The 19,259-nt window shown below is 38.3% G+C and overlaps 1 protein-coding gene across 1 annotated transcript in view; it reads right to left on the bottom strand.

The window, feature by feature from the left end:
- PRKAR2B (protein kinase cAMP-dependent type II regulatory subunit beta) overlaps window positions 1-19,259 on the bottom strand; it is a 73,498-nt gene that overhangs the window by 18,155 nt on the left and 36,084 nt on the right. The window contains exons 3-4 of the mRNA XM_079785398.1: window positions 11,524-11,576; window positions 8,466-8,549 (exon numbers count right to left, since the gene is read on the bottom strand). Coding sequence (XP_079641524.1) covers window positions 8,466-8,549; window positions 11,524-11,576 — 137 coding nt within the window. The remainder of the gene's footprint in view (window positions 1-8,465; window positions 8,550-11,523; window positions 11,577-19,259) is intronic.

Here is a 19,259-nt window from a genome sequence, read left to right as displayed (position 1 = left end):
ATTTCTTTATTGATTAAGGTATCACATATTTGTCCTCGTCCCCCCATTCCCATCCCACACCCCTCCCCACACATGCCCCCACCCCCCTGTTGTCCTTAACCGCTGGTTAGGCTCATATGCCTGCACGCAAGTCCTTTGGTTGATCTCCCCCTTTACCCCCACCCTTCCCTACCCTCCCCCTGAGGCCCGACAGTCTGATCCATGCCTCCTTGTTTCTGGGTCTTAGAACAGGTTTTCTTAAGTAATCATAATTAGCTTTATATTTCTGTGAACAAGTGCAAAGAATTGGAAATATCACCATTGCTATTAAGTCATGTCAAAAAAGAAACACAGCAGTCTTTCTGACCACATACAAATATGATTAAATATTTACTCTCATATTCAATATCTAAACGAAAGTAATTATAATTAGTCTATTTCAGAATATTTGCAATTATCACCACTTTAACACGAAAAATCAACCACCAAACCACATAAACTTTTAGCAACTAAAATGACCAGGTTAAGCAAAGAACTACTGCAAATATCTTTAAAAAAATCTGTTTTTAAAACTTCCCTATATTAGTCATCACTAGAATTTATATGGAGATTACCTAAATACTTAGTGAATTTACATTTGTAATTTCTTTCAATTACATCTTTTTTATTTTTTATATATTTTTTATTGTTAATAGTATTACAGATATCTCCTATTCCTCCCTTTCCCCACCCCCTTCCCAGTCCTTCTCCCACCCCCACCCCAGGTCTTCACTACCCTATTGCCTGTGTCCATGGGTTATGCATGTAAGTGCAATTACTTAGTAAATTTAAATCCTGACTCCAGTCCTTTTTGGTCTAGCATCAAAAACTGAAAAAAAAAAGAAAAAGAAAAAGAAAAACAGCCCAGCCGGTATGGCTCAGTGGTTGAGTGTCAACCTATGAACTGGGAGGTCACAGTTCAATTTCTGATCAGAGAACATACCCAGCTTGTGGGCTCGATCCCCAGTGGGGGATGTGCAGAAGGCAGACAATCAATGATTCTCTCTCATCATTGATGTTTCTCTCTCTCTCACTCTCCCTTTCTCTCTGAAATCAATAAAAAGATATATTTAAAAATACATATACTTATTAAAAAACAAAAGCAAAAACCAAAAATGATTGTGGTGAATATTCTATCACTATTCTTTGTCACTAATATTCTCTTCAAGAAGCAACCATTTACCACCCTAGAGAAGGCTTATTAAAACTGAAGCCAGAAACATCAAATCTATTAACCAAAAGCTGCCCTTAACAAGGATTAAGGATAGACTTCAGCTAGTGAGAATAAATAAGAGGTAAAAGAAATCCTTAGAACAAACACAGAAACAATTCAAAGGGCTTCAAATAGACAAAACAAATGGATATGGAAACATAGTATGATGCATAATAACAGAAAAGTCAAACGACTTAAGAGGATTATTTGTTTTGCCACTTATTAGCTTTGAACACTTGATCAAGTAACTCTCTATGGGTATTAAAAGGGTACAACACTAACTTGCCCACCAGGCAAAAATCAATCCTATGTAATAAGAGCCTAATATGCTAAGTGTCCGGTCAACCGGTTGGCCATTCAACCAATCAAAGGGTAATATGCTAATGACTAGAGGCCCGACGCATGAAGTTCTTGCAAGGGGCTCGGTCCTTGCAGCCCCGGCTACCCTGGCCGGCCCTCGCAGCCCTGGCTTCGTCTGGAAGTTGTCTGGATGGTTGTTCTGCTGTTCAGTCTAATTAGCATATTAGTTCTTTATTATATAGGATATGCTAAGGCTGCTCAACCGCTTGCTATGACGTGCACTGGCCACTAGGGGGCAGACCTCCGACCAGATTAGCTTGCTGCTGGGGTCCAGCTAATCGAGACTGAGCGAGGTGGGCTGGACATACCCTGGAGCCCTCCCACAGTCCCTCCCTGGCTGGCCAACCTCCCATATCCATCCCCAGCCCTGATCGTGCACCAGTGGGGTCCCTTGGCCTGGCCTGCACCCTCTTGCAATCCAGGACCCCTCGGGGGATGTCGGAGAGCCAGTTTCGGCTCAATCCCGCAGGCCAGGCTGAGGGACCCCACTGGTGCACGAATTTGTGCACCAGGCATCTTGTTATTTTAAGTTAAGGAGCTGAAGTTAGATTGGGTTGGGGGCGGGGAGAGGGATACAAGTGGAAAACAGACTGAAGAAACAAGATGCTCTGGATGAAAAACACGAATAGACCACATGAGATTCCCTTCTTTTTGAACATTTCATAGGCAATATGAAGGTATGAATACACACAATATAGAGTACGGGAAGGGGAAATTGATGGCAGGTGGCAGAGAGAGGGCACAGCCCAAAGTAGGACAGATGGGCCTGCAGCATGAAGTGTTCGACCAACTCTCAGGGCACCATCAGGCTGGAAAACAGTTGGCTCAGTTGGGACTGAGACACAGCTGAAAACAAGTGGACTGATTCACCAACACTTAATTTCCTTTTTCTGTTTGTTTGTTTTGTTAATCCTCACCGGAGAATATTTTTCCATTGATTTTTTCCCCCATTGATTTTTAGAGAGAGTGGAAGGGAGGAGGAGAGACACAGAGATAGAAACATCAATGTGAGAGAGACACATTGAATGGTTGCACACATCCTGGCCAGGGGGGGATCAGGCCAACGCTCTATCCACTGAGCCAAACCAGCTAGTTTCCTTTCTGTTGTTGTTGTTTGTTGTAGCCATTTATTATGGGTGAACTGGTTTTGATTTGCATTTCCCTAACGACTAACCATGTTGAAATTTTTTCATGTGCTTATTGGTCATTTGTATATACACTGAGTGGCCAGATTATTATGATCTCTGAACACATAATAACCTGGCCACTCAGTGTATGTATGTGTGTGTGTGTGAGTGTGTGTGTGTGTGTGAGTGTGTGTGTGTGTGTGTGTATATATATATATATATATATATATATATATATATATAGCCTGGTGCATGAATTTGTGCATGGGTGGGGTTCGGCCAGCCTGGCCAGGGGGAGGGGACATGGGTGGTTGGCCGGCCTGCCTGCTGGTCAAACTCCTGGTCGAGGGGACAATTTGCATATAAGCTTTTTATTATATAGGATATACACTGAGTAGCCAGATTATTATGTGTTCAGAGATCAGAATAATCTGGCCACTCAGTGTATATTCTTTGGAGAAATATCAATGCCTATATTTTGCCCATTTTTGAGTGGAGTTCTCTTTTTGTTGCTGGATTGTACGAGTTCTTTATATATTCTGGATACCAAGCCCCTATCATACATATGATTTGCAAATATTTTCTCCCATTATGTAAGTTGTCTTTTCACTTTTTTTAAATAATGTCCTTTGATACACAATTTTTTTTTAAATGAAATCCAATTTATCTTTTTTTCTTTTCTTACTCCTGCTTTTTGGCATCTAAGAATCCACTACTAGATCCAAGGTCATGAAGCAAACCTCTGTGTTCTCGTCTAAGAGTTTTATAGTTTTAGGGCTTACATTTAGGTCTTTGATCCACTTTGAGATAATTTTTATATATGGAATGAAGTAGGAGGTAAGCTTTGTTCTTTTATGTGTGGATATCCATTTGTTGAAGAGACTATTTTTCCCTTATTGAGTGGTCTTCAAATTCTTGTTGAAATCAAATAGTCATAGATGTAGAAGGTTTATTTCTAGACTCTCCATTATCCCATTGTTCTATATGTCTATCCCTATGCCAGTAACACATTGTTTTTTTTTATGTTTTCTTGTGTTTTTTTTAAATATATTTTTATTGATTTCAGAGAGGAAGGAGATGGAGAGAGGGAGAGAGAGAGAGAGAGAAACATTAATGATGAGAGAGAATCATTGATCGGCTATCTCCTGCATGCCCCCTACTGGGGATCGGGCCCACAACCCGGGCATGTGCCCTTGACTGGAATTGAACCTGGGACCCTTCAGTCCGCATGCTGATGCTCCATCCGTTGAGCCAAACCAACTAGGGCAGTAGTAACACATTGCTTTGATTACTGTAGCTTTGTAATAAAAGTTTTGAAACTGGCAAGTGTATCTTCTAACCTGTTCTTCTTTTTCAATATTATTTTGCCATTGAGGCCCTCTTGTTATATACACAATTTTAATACATTAGACAACAACAAAATGTTAATATTTTCATGATTTAGCTTCATAACACATCTTACCAATTTTAGCTTTTATATATAAATTAATGCTAATAAAAATACTTTTTAAAAAGATTATGGAATCTCTACAAATACTAAGACATATTACTAAGTAAAAAAAAAAAAAAAGATCTGGGCAGAACACTGTGTAGAATTTGCTGCCACCAATAGTTTTAAAAGGTTATACTTACATATACATAGCACAATCCTGGAAAAATACACATGATAAAGCTAAAAGAACTTGGCTCCTTTGAAAATGGGCTGCTGGGAGACAGGGATGACAGGGAGAGTTACTTTCACTGACTACTCTTTTGTTGTTTTAGAATTTTTACTCCTTTGTTCTTTTTGAATCTTTGTAAATTGTATATGTATACTGATTTAACATTTTTAATTTCTTAAAAAACCAAATTCTCCATTTAAACAGAGAACGTAACATTGCATCTTCATGTGAGCTAAGAAAAACTGTTGGGAGGACCATGGTGATGGTCCAGGAAGTGGTTTCCTCCCCGGCCCTGGGTCTCGGTGTGAGCGCTGGCATCTCTTTGTGAAACAGCAGCCAGGGCTGAGAGGATGCCAAGAAGGCAGTAAAATGGTGCTTCCTTACTGTGGTGCTAATTGACCCCATAGGGGCCCTTTTACCCAGGTGCGTTCACAGGCCAGGCAACATATGGCCGCCTATCAAAATTATGAAGTTTGATTAAGTGGTTTACTAATATTCTGTTTCCCTTACTGTTTGTATTTCAACTCTTTTAGGGCAGATAGAGGGGTAATATTACTTTTATTGATTAGCTCTGGCTGTAAATGTCAAATGGAGACACAGCTGAAAAACACAGCTATAGTAAGGATTTTTGCTATCTTTGAATTAGCTGCATTTTAAAACATTATAAAGCTTAAGAATGCATATATGGATATATAAAAAAGTAATTCCTGAAAAAATACAGCACAATGAATTCTTCTAGAACTTCTCTATGTGACAGGTGTCTGTTCTAGTCAATCAAAATATAATTTCCCCATAATTATGCACAGACTGGAAAGAACGTAGGAAACAGTTAATATGCAGAGGCTTATCACAATGACTGACAACTACTGTAGGAAATCCACATATTATTCTCCTACAGAATGCAATTTCAAGGCTGAGCTCAGTAAAAGGGCTCCGACTCACTTAAAAATAACAATTTAACGCGGCTGGCATGGCTCAGTGGTTGAGCATCAACCTATGAACCAGGAAGTCACAGTTCAATTACCAGTCAGGGCACATGCCTGGGTTGCGGGCTCTATCCCCAGTGTGGGGCATGCAGTAGGCAGCCGATCAATGGTTCTCTCTCATCATTGATGTTTCTATCTCTCTCCCTCTCCTTCCTCTCTGATATTAATAAAAATACATTTTTTAAAAATAACAATTTATTCTCCATTAAGGAAAGAGACTATCCTATAGCTTAGGAAAATTATTTCAGTTTGCCTCATATTAGAAATATTTCAGAAGAAAAATGGCCTACTGAGTTGAGCCTTAAAATATTCATGAAAAGAATATCTTCAAAGAGACTAATAATTATAAATGCTGTGCTTAGCGTATGAATATAAAGCACTCCAAGGAAGAATGTTCTGAGGCCTAGGAGGTGCAAGATTTTCAGGATAAACAATGACTTCAGGAAATTCAAATGAGATAGTAGACACGAAGCCAAGATTGTTGTTCTTGCTAGTCAGTATTAACGGCTTCCTGTTCCTCCGTGGAGTTTTCTTCACATCATTCCAGCTAGACACTGGACGTCATCCCAGACTCTTCCAGTCAGGTCCCAATTTATTCCATCAGCAAGTACCAGCTCCTGCTAATCCTGAATATTCTGTGAAACCATCCCTTTCCCCTTCCCTCGTTGGGCCCATTTCTTTTCCCTGGATCATGGCACTGTTTCCCCACCGAGCTCCATTCCTGTGTCCTTGCCCTGTCACTCTCCTGTCTTTAACTCAACCCTCTCGGCTGCCACCAGCCATGACCTTAGACACATCTGATTGTCACATCCTCTGCTTAAAATGTTCAGTTGTGCCTGCCCACAGCGTCCAGTACATGTCCCATGTTACAGCGGGGCATTCAGGAATGGTCACAGAACACAAGTCTGAGCTCCCACCTCTGGATGTCTTCCACTTGAGGCTCTAGTGCTAACACTCTGTACTTTTCTCAACTGGCAGTCTCCTACTCATTTTCTGAGGTGGCTTCTCCAGCCTCCTGAATCCTCGGGTGAGGCTAAGAGACCCTCATCCTCTCTTAGTGCCCTGACCATAGTACAGCATTTATCATGTTTTACCCCAATTGCTCTGTATGCGTATTTGAATCCCTCTTCAATTTTCGTTCCAAGAGGACAATACCACGTCTAAGTATTTCTGTGGCCTTCAACACTCTAGACAGGCCTTGGGGCATAGTGGGTAGTCAAGGAATTGAACTGAAAGAAGTTGCTGCATTATAAGCAGATTATAGACACTGAACATGTAATTCAAATAAATGCATTGGGCTACTGTAAAAAAATGTATACCATAAAAAACTAGAAAGCTACTTGAAATAAGAGCTTAACTTAAGGCCTTCAATCTGCCAAGTTTGAGGATAAGTTTCTTATTATAGGTGGTAATTTGCTGAGTAGAATTAACTTTTACTTATTTATATTCTGTATCTTTCCTAGAAGGGAAAGTGAGGTATTTGGGGGAAATAAGTCAAAATGGTTTGAGCTCGCACTCCATAAAAGATCTCTTGGAAACAACTATGTAAATAATATTTGCTTTTTACCTATAAAACATTCAATAATGATAATTCATTAATTAGTAGTTTCATGAACTAGCTTTTTCTTTGTTAAAAAATATATATACTGAAGACCTTTAAAATATATATTGAAGACTTTCAACAAAGTAGCAAAAAATGTCTAAAATAATTCCCATGTTTATAAAAATAATCACTTTAAGCAAAGATACTCAGCCACCCACCCAGGGCTACACTAGATTCTTAAATTTTCTTTTTTTAATATATTTTATTGATTTTTTACAGAGAGGAAGAGAGAGAGGGATAGCGAGTTAGAAACATCGATGAGAGAGAAACATCGATCAACTGCCTCCTGCACACCCCCGACTGGGGATGTGCCCGCAACCAAGGTACATGCCCCCGACCGGAATCGAACCTGGGACCCGAGAGTCCGCAGGCCGACGCTCTATCCACTGAGCCAAACCGGTTTCGGCTTAAATTTTCTATCTTAATTCCATTTTTTAGTCTTCTATTATTAGATAGAATAACCAGCAACCCCATTCTTTAAAGCTCCTAGTTTTGCAAGCTAAGGGATAATTTTGGAGGACCTGGGTCAAACTGGTCAAAAATTACAATGTGTGGTCCCAAAACAAGATCTCCAAAGTCACAAAATGTAATCCAAGTTCCTGAAGAGCATGATATAAACATAAACGGTATTAGAAACAAGAGCTTTTAAAAATATGTTTGTAATAAGACCCAGTGTAGGCTTGGCATAATGCAGTACCTTCCTCTTTATAAAAATGGCCTTTTAAAGTAAACCTCACCTTAAAAAGAGTGGGTCTAGATGTAACGCCTTCTTCTCTAGGCCATCAATCTGAAAACTAAGACACTGACAATGTTTGACCAAAAAAAAAAAAAGGTGAGGTAAGTCATCAAAGTTGACTCTGTTCACCGTTGGAACACGGCAGCAGGGACTCTTTCCCAAATGACTGTATGGCAGTGAATGAGCATCTTCTGTGATGGTGGATGTAAAACAGGGCAAAATCTGAGCAGCATGCTCATTCACACTGAGAGAGGGTATTCTAGGAACACACCCAAAACCAAAGTCTAGAAATTTCAAACTCCTTACAAAGAACAAAAAAAATCCCTACCTTGAAGACCAAGTCAAATGTTATTTTGAAAACATGTATAAGTTATAGATTAGAATATAGTTACTATTACCAGATGGGCCCTGCACATCCCTGCATGTTCCAGTTGGGTGTACCAAGAACGCAAGGTCCTAACTTCTCTTCAGCTGGGCCATTTCTCAGGGCTTTGTTTTTAGCTTGTAACTTTGAGAGGGAGGAGATAATGTCTTCCCCCAGACAAACAGCAGGTCTGCTTACTCCTTGTTCCAACAGCGTGGACCTCCCAAGCTCAACACAAGTGTTCCTCATGCAACCCACTGGTGTGCAGGCACCCACGGTGGGGCCTTTACATCGCTCGGGTGGTGTTAGCTTGTAAAGACAGTGAAATCCAAGACGCTGCACAGTTCTTCACACAGATACTGAAAAAAACCGTTTCTATTACTGAGATTTATCTTACCGGATCCAGGTTCTTAAATAGCAGGATGTCTTTACAAGCCTCTTGCAATCTATTTCTTTGATCATCAGTTTTTGGATATATAATCTAAAAAAAAAATTAAATAAACAAACAATTAGTCTCCTCTTCTTACCTGTGAGGAACAAAATTTCCTAGTAGGATGTTAGAAGGAAGATTTGTGAGTGCTGAGGTTTATTTCGGTGACTGGACACCTATCAGCCCACTAAGTAGGGGAAAAGAATACAATTTGTCTCAGGGAGGGGTTGCACATTGATTAATACACTTGAATGTTTTTCTTTTTTTAATTTTTCAATTACAGCTGACATTCAATATTGTATTAGTTTCAGGTGTACAATACAGTGGTTAGACATTTATATAATTTATGAAGTGATCCCCCCTCTAAGTCTAGTACCCATCTGACACAATAGTTATTACAATATTATTGACTATATTCTCTATGCTGTACTTTACATCTCCATGTCTATTCTGAATCTACTTTGTACTTCTTAATCCCTTCACTTTTTCACCAAGTCCCCCAGCTCCTCTCCCATCTGGTAACCATCCGTTTGTTTTCTGTATCTGAGTCTTTTTCTGTTTTGTTCATTTACTTCCTTCTTTAGAGTCCACATATAAGTAATAGCAAGTGGAATTTGTCTTTCTCTGACTTATTTCATTTAGTGTAATATCCTCTAGGTCCATCCATGTTATCACAAGTGGCGAGAGTTCATTCTTTTTATGGCCAAGTAATATTCTGTTGTATATACAGGGTGGGGCAAAAGTAGGTTAATAGTTGTTCATATGGAAAATAACATAATAAATCATAATACAGGAATACACTGTTTCCCACATTCACACATGTTAACCTACTTTTGCCCCACCCTGCATGTTCCACGTCATCTTTATCCAATCATCTATTGATGGGCACTTAGGTTGTTTCCATACCTTAGCTGTTGTAAATAATGAACACAGCGGTGCATGTATCTTTTCAAATTAGTGTTTTGGATAGCACTTGAATGTTTTTCAAAGGAGTGGTCCCCCCAGGTTAGCAAGTTCAGACTCAGGTAGTGGTGTGTTTTATGCACATGGACATATTAGAACTTACAATGGGAAATGAAAATCAGCACTTCAAGCCCATCTCAGATGGCTAAACATTAATGAAAATCATAGGCCCAATAAGAATTGAGGAAATTTACAGTATATATGTATTTGTGTACATATATATACATCCTATTTGTGTGCGCAAAAGACTATTAGCCAGCGAGAGAGGCAGTCACTGCATTTTTTTCCTATAGGGATATAATATATGCAAACTTTTGTTCACCAATTAATATTCATCTCAAACTACATTCTAAGGTGACACATAAACACAGAAAAAACAAACAAACCCAGATTTGGTGACTACTAACTCACTGTATACAAGAAACTTTAAAAATGTGGGTATTAACTAAATCATGCCAACCAAAATTCACTCCTCTCTACTTTAAGGAAGGTTAACTAGTAACACAAATTAAAAAGTTATTTCGTGCTTCATGAAATGCATTGAGACCAATCTTACATGTTTGCCACTGAGAAACTCTATCCTCAGAGAGAAAAAGTTGGGGATACCATGTGACCATTGTTGAACTAACTTTCTAGGTCCAACATGCTGGGCACCATGTTGGCAAACCAAAACTTGGATAACTTTTGTGTACTTGCAAAATGCTCTACTTTACCAGAAATGTGACATATCCAGTCACCAATCCCTGAAAGCTAAGCCAACTCTGGTCTCTACATCAATGTCCTTGTTCCTTATTCGTTCTCTATCTTTCTCCCCAACCCTTCTGGTGCCGGAATTGCCACATTAAGGAGTGAAATGGGAGTTCCTTGAAAATCTGCTGGTCACATAAGTCTCCTTATCTTGCTACCACTGGATTTTACATATATTTCAGGAAGCTTACTGATGCTATGACTTAGGGATGCAGTATCTGCTTTTCTATATTAAAACTCAATCTTATTGAAGTATTTTTGAGAGCTACAGAAATAGATTTTTGTTTATATTTTTAAAGGCCAAATTAAAAAGGAGGACTTTTGTAAAGCATTACACACACACAAAAAAAAGGTAAATTATTACTTCCATTTTCCAGGCAGTGTAATCTCTAATTTAGCTTACTTTTTACTAAATAAATAATAGAAAAACAAAGCTAAAGAACACAGCTTAAAAATTTGCTTCAAACCAAAATGAACAAATTTTTACAAAAACATTAGGACCTCCAAGAAATCAGTTTCTGAGCAAACTATAAAGACTCATAGACTTAAAAAGAATAACAACTGCTATACTGACACTTTAGATGTTATTTTGCTCTGATTTTTTTGTTCTTGTATTATTTAGTAACTATTGTATCATTTTCCTGTATTTCCTTTTTGTTGAATTTATTGGGGTAATGCTGGTTAAAAAATTATACAGGTTTCAGATGCACAATTCCACAAGACATCATCTGTACACTGTATTATGTGTTCACCAACCCAAGTCAAGACTCATTTCACAGCGATAATTTTTTTCTTAGTATTTCTAGTAAAGAAAAATACTGGGATGAGACTTCTATTCCTGCTAATTTATAATAACAGACGCTTACTCTGAAACCAAAAAACCCCACAGTAAACCCAAAGCAGTATATAGATTCAACATAATTTCTATCAAGATACCAATGGTGTATTTCACAGAACTAGAACAAAAATTCCAAAAAATTATATAAAAACACAGGAGACCCCAAATAGCCACAACAATCTTGAGAAAGAAGAACAAAGTTGGAGGAATCACTATGAGAAAGTTGTATTTTTACAAAAGAAATAAAACCACAACTGCAGTGATTTTTTATATTCACCTTTCCTTTAGCCAAAGAGAATCTTTGGATTAAAGTAATTCTATAGAAGTTGAATGAGAAGTAAGCTATAGAGATAAGACTAGAAAAAGAAACAGTCAAAATAATTCCATTATGTTTGTTAACATCTTTCCTATTATTATTATTTTCCTTACCCAAATACAGGAGTAATTTAAAATTAATTTATTCAGTAAATTACATACCCTGGACTCTGTATCATCATCTTCTTCATCAGGATTATAAGCTTCTGCACATACTATAACAAATAAAAATGGACATTTTAAAGATTCCTTTATCAAGAAACATACTAGAATAAGTACCTCTTAAAAATTAATAAACAGGAAGAGTACCATGGTGGTCTAATTAATTCACCTCATCCAGGGCAAGCAGTATATGCCAAACCAGTTTCCTCTTGTAATATATATGAAATGTATATAATAACAGAGCTACACTTTAAGACACTGGCAACCGCTTTGTTGTTGTTGAAGATATTTTTTCCATTGATTTTTTTGAGAGTGAAAGGTAGGGAGGGAAGGAGGGAGGGAGGGAAGGGAGAAAGACACATTGACTGATTGCTTCCCACATGCGGGATGGAAACTGCAACCCAGCTACTGGCCCTTGACTGGAAATTGAAGCCGCGACCCTTTGGTGCATGGGCTGATGTTCTAACCACATAGCCAGACTGGCCAGAACCTGACAATTGCTTTTTGTTTTCTCTTTTTCAGAGAAACATAGCTTATCCTCTTTCACCTTCGTTTCTAAGCTATAGTAAATGCATAAAATTTTAAAATTACCTAAACAGCAAAACAAGTCTAAGTCTGCTATGAAATGATCAATTTAATTATATAGTTACAAGTAACTCAATCTTCCAGGAACAAATACTATAACATTTTGCATATTCTTATCCAGTCTTTATTCTGGATTGAGTTCATACTGCATATGCAATTTTAAAACCTTCTTTAATAATTTTACATGCCATTAGATACATTTTATAAATATTGTTTTAAGGACTGCTGATTATTCATCATGAGCTATAATTAACCACTCCCCTAATGCTAGACACTTAGCTGACTTCTATTCAAACAACCTTGCAATAAATATCTTCATGCAGAAATATTTGTCTACATTTCAGATTATGCTGAAGGAATTATTCCCCAAATGTAATTTGGGGAGAGGGGTGTTGTTAAAAGATATGGGAATTTTTAAGACATACTTATCAACCAATTTCTTTCCAGGGAGATTGCATCCGTTTACTGTTCTACAAAGATTATATGTAAGAAGACTCCTCTAAACTGTACCACAGAGTTGGATATTGATGCTCAAAATCTTTGCAATTTAGCTGAAAAAGGATTTAAATTTTTGAAAATTATTATTGAATTTGAATAATTTGCAAATGTTTATAAACTGACTACATTTTCCCCTTTCTCTTTATGTATGAGAAATTTATGTACGTATTTGGTATTCTTTTTGACTTGTACAACTTTCTTAATACCACTTTGTCATATTTAACACAAGCACTTTATCCAGTTTGTCTTTTAACTATAATTAAAGTTTTTACAGATTACACATTTATTTATTTTTAATGTATTGAACCAAGGAAGAAAATTCCCCAGTATGATTTAAATTAAAATGTTAAACATCACAAAATACCATTGGTTCTGAGCTTGGAAATTCCTTTTTTATTTACAAGTCTGTTACTTCTCTTTCAGGTTTATTTTTTTTTAAAGTAGATCTCTTTACATTTAACCTTTAACCCATATGAACTTAATTCTGCCATAGATATAGAAATTTAAAGAACAGAGAATAGGTAAAAGGCTGAGAAATGTCTTTCCAAGGGCCTCAAATGGCATCAAGAATATTATCATCATTAGTACTGTTATTACCATTATTATTCTAAAACCTGACATTAGCTTTCTTTTCTCTAGGCATTGCTCTATATATGTAGGCCAGAGTTATTCTTTTTTTAAAATTAAATTGAAAAATTTTCCATCACCATTTATCCCCCCATACCCTCATTCACCCCCCCCTCCCTCCGCCCCGCACAGTCACCACACTGTTGACCTAGTCCAGAGTTCTTTCTCTCTTTTTTTCCTCCATGGCCCCTGCCTCCTTGCTCTTGGCCCCACCACTCACCAGAGAGCTGTCAGCCCACTCTCTATCTATGAGTCTGTCTTGGGTTTGCTTGTTAGCTTAGTTTGTTCATGAGATTCCACATATGAGTGAAATCATATGGTATTCATCTTTCTCTGACTGACTTATTTTACTTAGCATAATGTTATCCAGGTCCATCCATGTTGTTGCAAAAGGTAAAATTTTATTATATTTTATGGTCAACTAATATTCCATTGTGTAAATGTACCATAGCTGTTTTATCCACTCATCTATTGATGAACACTTGGGCTGCTTGCAAATCTTGACTATTTTAACTAACGCTGCAATGAACATAGGAGTGCATATATTCTTTTGAATTTGTGTCTTAGGTTTCTTCATATAATTTCCCAAAAGTGGAATTGGGTCATGAGGCAGCTCCATTTTTTATTTTGTTTTGTTTTGAATCCTCACTCAAGGAGTGAGGTTATTTTTTCCATTGATTTTTTTAGAGAGTGGAAGGGAGGAGGGAGGGAGGGGGACAGAGAAAGAGAGGAGAGAGAAACATCAATGTGAGAGAGACACATTGATTGGTTGCCTTCCATACAGGCCCCTACTGGGGGTGGGGATGGGACCTGCAACCCAGATAAGTACCCTTGACCAGAAATCGAACCCACAACCATTTTTAATTTTTTGAGATAAATCTATATTGCTTTCCACCAACACGCACCAGGGTCTTCCTTTTTCCACATAATCGCCAACACTGTTGTTTGTTGATTAATGCTCAGCCATTGTGACAGGTATGAGGTGATATCTCATTATGGTTTTAATTTGCATTTCTCTGATGATTAGTGACATTGAACATCTTTTCATGTTTATTGGCCATCTGTATATTATTCTCTTTGGAGAAGTGTCTATTTAGGTCCTTTGCCCATTTTTAAAATTGGATTTTTTGTATTTTATGTGTTGAGTTTTACAAGTTCTTTATAAATTTTTGATATTAACCCCTAATTAGATGTATAAGCGAATGTTTTCCTATTCAGTGGGTTGTCTTTTCATTTTGTTGATGGTTTCCTTTGCTGTGAAAAACTTTTTAGTTTGATATACTTCCATTTGTTTATTTTTCCTTTTGTTTCCCTTGCCCAAGGAGGTATATCAGAAAAAAATATTGCTAGAAGAAATTTCTTTCAGTTCTTTCTTGTGAAGGCTCCCATATAAATGTAAAAAAAAATCAACAAAATCTGTATGCTTTTCTCCTGTTAATCTTATGTCACTTTAATACTTAGGCCCAGCTAGAGACCCAAAGAAGGTACAGGAGAATTTTTCCTCCCTACATTCCTAAAGCTTCCGCCTGGAAGTGATACATGTCACTTCTGCTAAGAAGGAATATATATCACACTAGTGGCCCGGTGCACGAATTCGTGCACATTGAAAGGAAATTAATTAGAAGAAGTATTTTAATATCACTATTTGCCCTTTCTCTATAATAGAAGTGTCAACCAAATACACGATCGACAACGACAGATTGAAACATGCGTGCGATTGGTGCCAGTGAGAGCTTTATATGTATCGCACATGTGTGAGTCAATGTTTATTTTTAAATTGCCAGTGCATGTCATATGTACCAGCCAGTTGGTCAGTTGGATGGTCAGACAGTTGGTCACTTAGCCTTTTATGTATAAAGATTTCATAGGACAAGTGACATGGCCATTCCTAACTTCAAGGAGACAGGGAAGTATAATTTTACTGTGTGCTAAGAGAAGAGAAAACCAGGATATTGTGAAGAGCCCTAATGACCAAAGAGACAATCTGATGGCCCTAAACCCAAAATTTCCCCTCTCTCTCTCTCTGTCTCTCTCTCTTCCTCTCTCTCTCCCTTCTCCCCCCTCTCTCCCTCTCTCTGAGGCCTAGAAGGGGAATAGAGGGAGTACTAAAATCAACCTCACAGCTTACTTAAAATAAAAAGAAAAAAGTTCCTTAAATTAAAAATCTAACAGAGTAAGGTATATAAAATCGGAACAGAATCATTACAATTTCCTTAAAACTTTTTTCAAATAACAACTTAATATTTAATGATAAACTATGTAACTTAATATATTTCTGCATCAAACTATTCAATATTATGACCCACCATGTTGCTGCATGGATTGCAGCTACAAAAAGAGCAACCCTATCTAATAAAAGAGTAATATGCAAATTGACCATCACTCTGACACACAAGATGGCTGCCCCCATGTGGTCAAAGATGGCTGCCCCCATGTGGACACAAGATGGCCACCACAAGATGGCCAGTAGGGGAGGGCAGTTGGGAGGGATCAGGCCTGCAAGGGAGGGCAGTTGGGGGCGATCAAGCCTGAAGAGGAGGGCAGTTAGGGGTGACCAGGCCGGCAGAGGAGGGAAGCTGGGGGCGACCGGACCTGCAGGGGAGGGCAGTTGGGGGGGACCAGGCCTGCAGGGGAGGGAAGTTGGGGGTGACCAGGCCTACAGGGGAGGCAAGTTAGGGGCAATCAGGCTGGCAGGGGAGCAGTTAGGCATCAATCAGGCTGTCAGGGGAGTGGTTAGGGGGTGATCAGGCTGGCAGGCGAAGCGGTTAGGGGCAATCAGGAAGGCAGGCAGGCAAGCAGTTGGGAGCCAGCAGTCCTGGATTGTGAGAGGGATGTCCGACTGCCCGTTTAGGCCCGATCCCTAAACGGGCAGTCGGACATCCCTCGAGGGGTCCCAGATTGGAGAGGGTGCAGGCTGAGCTGAGGGACACACACCTCCATGCACGAATTTCGTGCACCGGGCCTCTAGTATATGTATGTGTGTGTGTGTGTGTGTGTGTGTGTGTGTGTATACACACACACATCCTGTACTTATCTTGCAGAAATGTTGGCAGGCTTCATTAAACAGTACTTAAGTGAATATTTAATGACCAGATCAGTATGTTCATGGCAGCAGAATTTTATTAAAAGGATTTTAGTTAAGACTGTATAACCCTATCTTGGTCAAATGATAGGAACACCTTTTCCACTTAATCTAGTTTGTTCTACCTCTCCCCAGGGTTATCAGTGGGGCTTTAAGAATCAGCTCTTCATAAACCACCTCTGGTTATATAAAATTATGTTTTAAATTTCATTCAGGTAGGTTCCTAAATCATCCCAGACATATAATTACCAATCCTAAAAAATACCTATAAATTTTTTCCTGCTGCTTTCCTTATAAAACATTCTATTGTCTCATAAGTATTTCAGATGTACTGTATCAAACAGTTCACTAAACTGCCCTGATTCATTACAAAACCATTATTCTTGTTGTACTTTAACAAAAGAGGTATTTTCAATAAGACTGCATAATTTGCCAATTCCTTTCTGTGTTTTTATATTTCTAAAAACAAGTTTCTTCCACCTGTCTACCACTCCTCTTTAAGTGACTGTATAATCAAGAACCATTCATACCTCACAAATAAACCCTCATGGCTCAAGATACCTTTGGATCAGTGTCCCCAAGACACATAAATAAGCAGCAACAGAGGGGTTCAGACAAATGAGAATTTCTTTATTTCTTATTTTCCTATTATTAAAGCTACAGAAAATAAAACAATTTAATCTGTTTCAAAAAATGTGTGAATTTTTCTTCAAAACCTCCTCCAAAGGGGGGGGGGGGGGGGAGCCCTAACTGTTAGTTTTCTGTACTTGGAATCCAAAATATTTAAAAACTTTAGCTATGAAGCATGTGGACTCAAAACATTGCATCTATCCCCAATTCACTTTCTTTCCACTACAAGACAACATACGCATTTAGTCTTTAAACATCCACCACCTCTTTTAACAATTAATTCATTTATAAGAAGTATGGCACAATTTAGAGGACAAACCATTCAACAGATTTATAAAAAGAATAATGTCAATACAGAATGTACCTGTGAGGATGAACCCAGAACTCGATAGGCTCACACACTCTATATAATTCTACTGTTCATACACTATGCGTAGCCTGTGGGATTCAGAGTCCGGAAGAAGCACCATGAGCCCTCACCCTCTCTCACATGGAACAGTGGTTCCCATAGCTACTAATGTTTCTTTCATCAGTAAGGATATAAGAAAATTAACAATGTGCCAGACCCAAGACAGGGCAAGAGCATGTAGGATATTTTTTCAAATAAACTCTTTCAAGTAAATTTTCTTTAAGAGAAAGTATAAAAATTTACAAATGACCCAGAGTAAGGTAAGAAGGTACAAATCAAAGAGCCTGAAGAATAATTCTGAATGAATATATTTGAACGACCATTAATATTTTAAACCCCAAGTATGTTTGCTACTAATCACTACAATTCCTCAATGATAGTCTCTAGAACTTTTAAGTAGCAGTCAGTAAGTGGATTGCCTGTACTAGAGGACATGTAATAGAAATTATATCGTGCTTTGCGGAAAAGGGTCTAATAAAGATATTTGAGCATTATATTTGATGGTTATGGGTTTTTAGAAATTAATAATAGCAAAGAGAAATAAAAAAGGAAGTCTGATCCTTTGATCAAAAAACTAACAGCTTCCCAAGAGGGTAAAGCTGCCCAGATGACCACGCTTATAATGTCTGGCCTCCCTTTGCTTTCTTCCCTTTATTAATATTAACCAGCTAATTATGATGATGACACTAGTACTCTTTTCACTTAGAAAATTATAAGGTTTCAGGAGCTCTGTACCAAGAACTGGGGAAATGGGAAGAAATAATGGTTAAAATATTACAAATTTTTATGAAAAACATCAATTTACAGATCCAAGAAGCTCAATGAAGCTTAGCCTAGAATAAACACAAAGAAATACTTAGGCACATTTTAGTCAAACTATTAAAAGTCAAAAGCAAAGAAAATCATCAAAACAAAAAGAAAAAGATTATACAAGGGAACAAAAAAACAACTAATGGTTAACGTCTCGTCAGAAACAATAATTGCCCTAGCTGGCTTGGCTCAGTGCATTAGGCATAGGCCTGCAGACCAAAGGGTCCCAGGTTCTATTCCAATCAAGGACACCATGGTTGTAGGCTCCTCCCCCACCTGCATCCTGGTCAGGGCGCGTGCAGGAGGCAACCAATCGATGTGTTTCTCTCACATGGATATTTCTCTTTGTCGTTCCCTCTCTCTTCTGCTCTCTCTAAAAATCAATAGAAAAATATCCTCGGGTGAAGATTAAAAAAGAAAAAAAAGGAAAAAGAAACAACAGAGATCAGTAATGGCATATTAAAATTCCTGAAAGAAAAAGAAAAATGTTTCTTAAGAATTCTATATCCAACAAAAATGACCCTTTGAAAATGAAAGTGAAATGAATTTATTTTCAGATAAACAAAGACTGAGAGAATTTGTTGCAAGCAGATGTGCCCTATAAGCAATACTAAAGGAAGTTCTTCAGGCTAACAGGAAACGCCACTAGATGCTAACTCAATCTGGTAGAAAGAAATGAAGAGCACTGGAAAAGGTAAATATTTGAGTAAATATAAGACTATATAAACACATACCTTTTCTCTTAACTTTAAGACAAGACGGCATAAAGCAATAATTATAACACTAAACTGTTGGGTGTATAACACATATCCTACATAATAAAATGGTAATATGTAAATTACCATCACTCCGCTACACCCACGATTGGGCCAGCAGGAGGCGCAGGGGGCAGGACTCAGGGTGGCCGGGGTAGCTGATTGGGCCAGCAGGACGCTGAGCTCGCTCAGCGTCTGTGTCATGGCTGCGCCGGAGGCTTTCGGAAGGTCTGGTGCACCGGCGGACAGCCGGCCAGCTCCCCCGCGATCAAAAGCCAAAGCGGGGGAGCTGGCCGGCTGTCTGCTCCAGCACAAGGCCTTTCGAAAGCCTCCGCCGCGC

The sequence above is a fragment of the Cnephaeus nilssonii genome (assembly GCF_951640355.1).
Source record: "Cnephaeus nilssonii genome assembly, chromosome: 12".
NCBI classification, from domain to species: domain Eukaryota; kingdom Metazoa; phylum Chordata; class Mammalia; order Chiroptera; family Vespertilionidae; genus Cnephaeus; species Cnephaeus nilssonii.
This window is presented reverse-complemented; position numbering and strand designations above follow the sequence as displayed.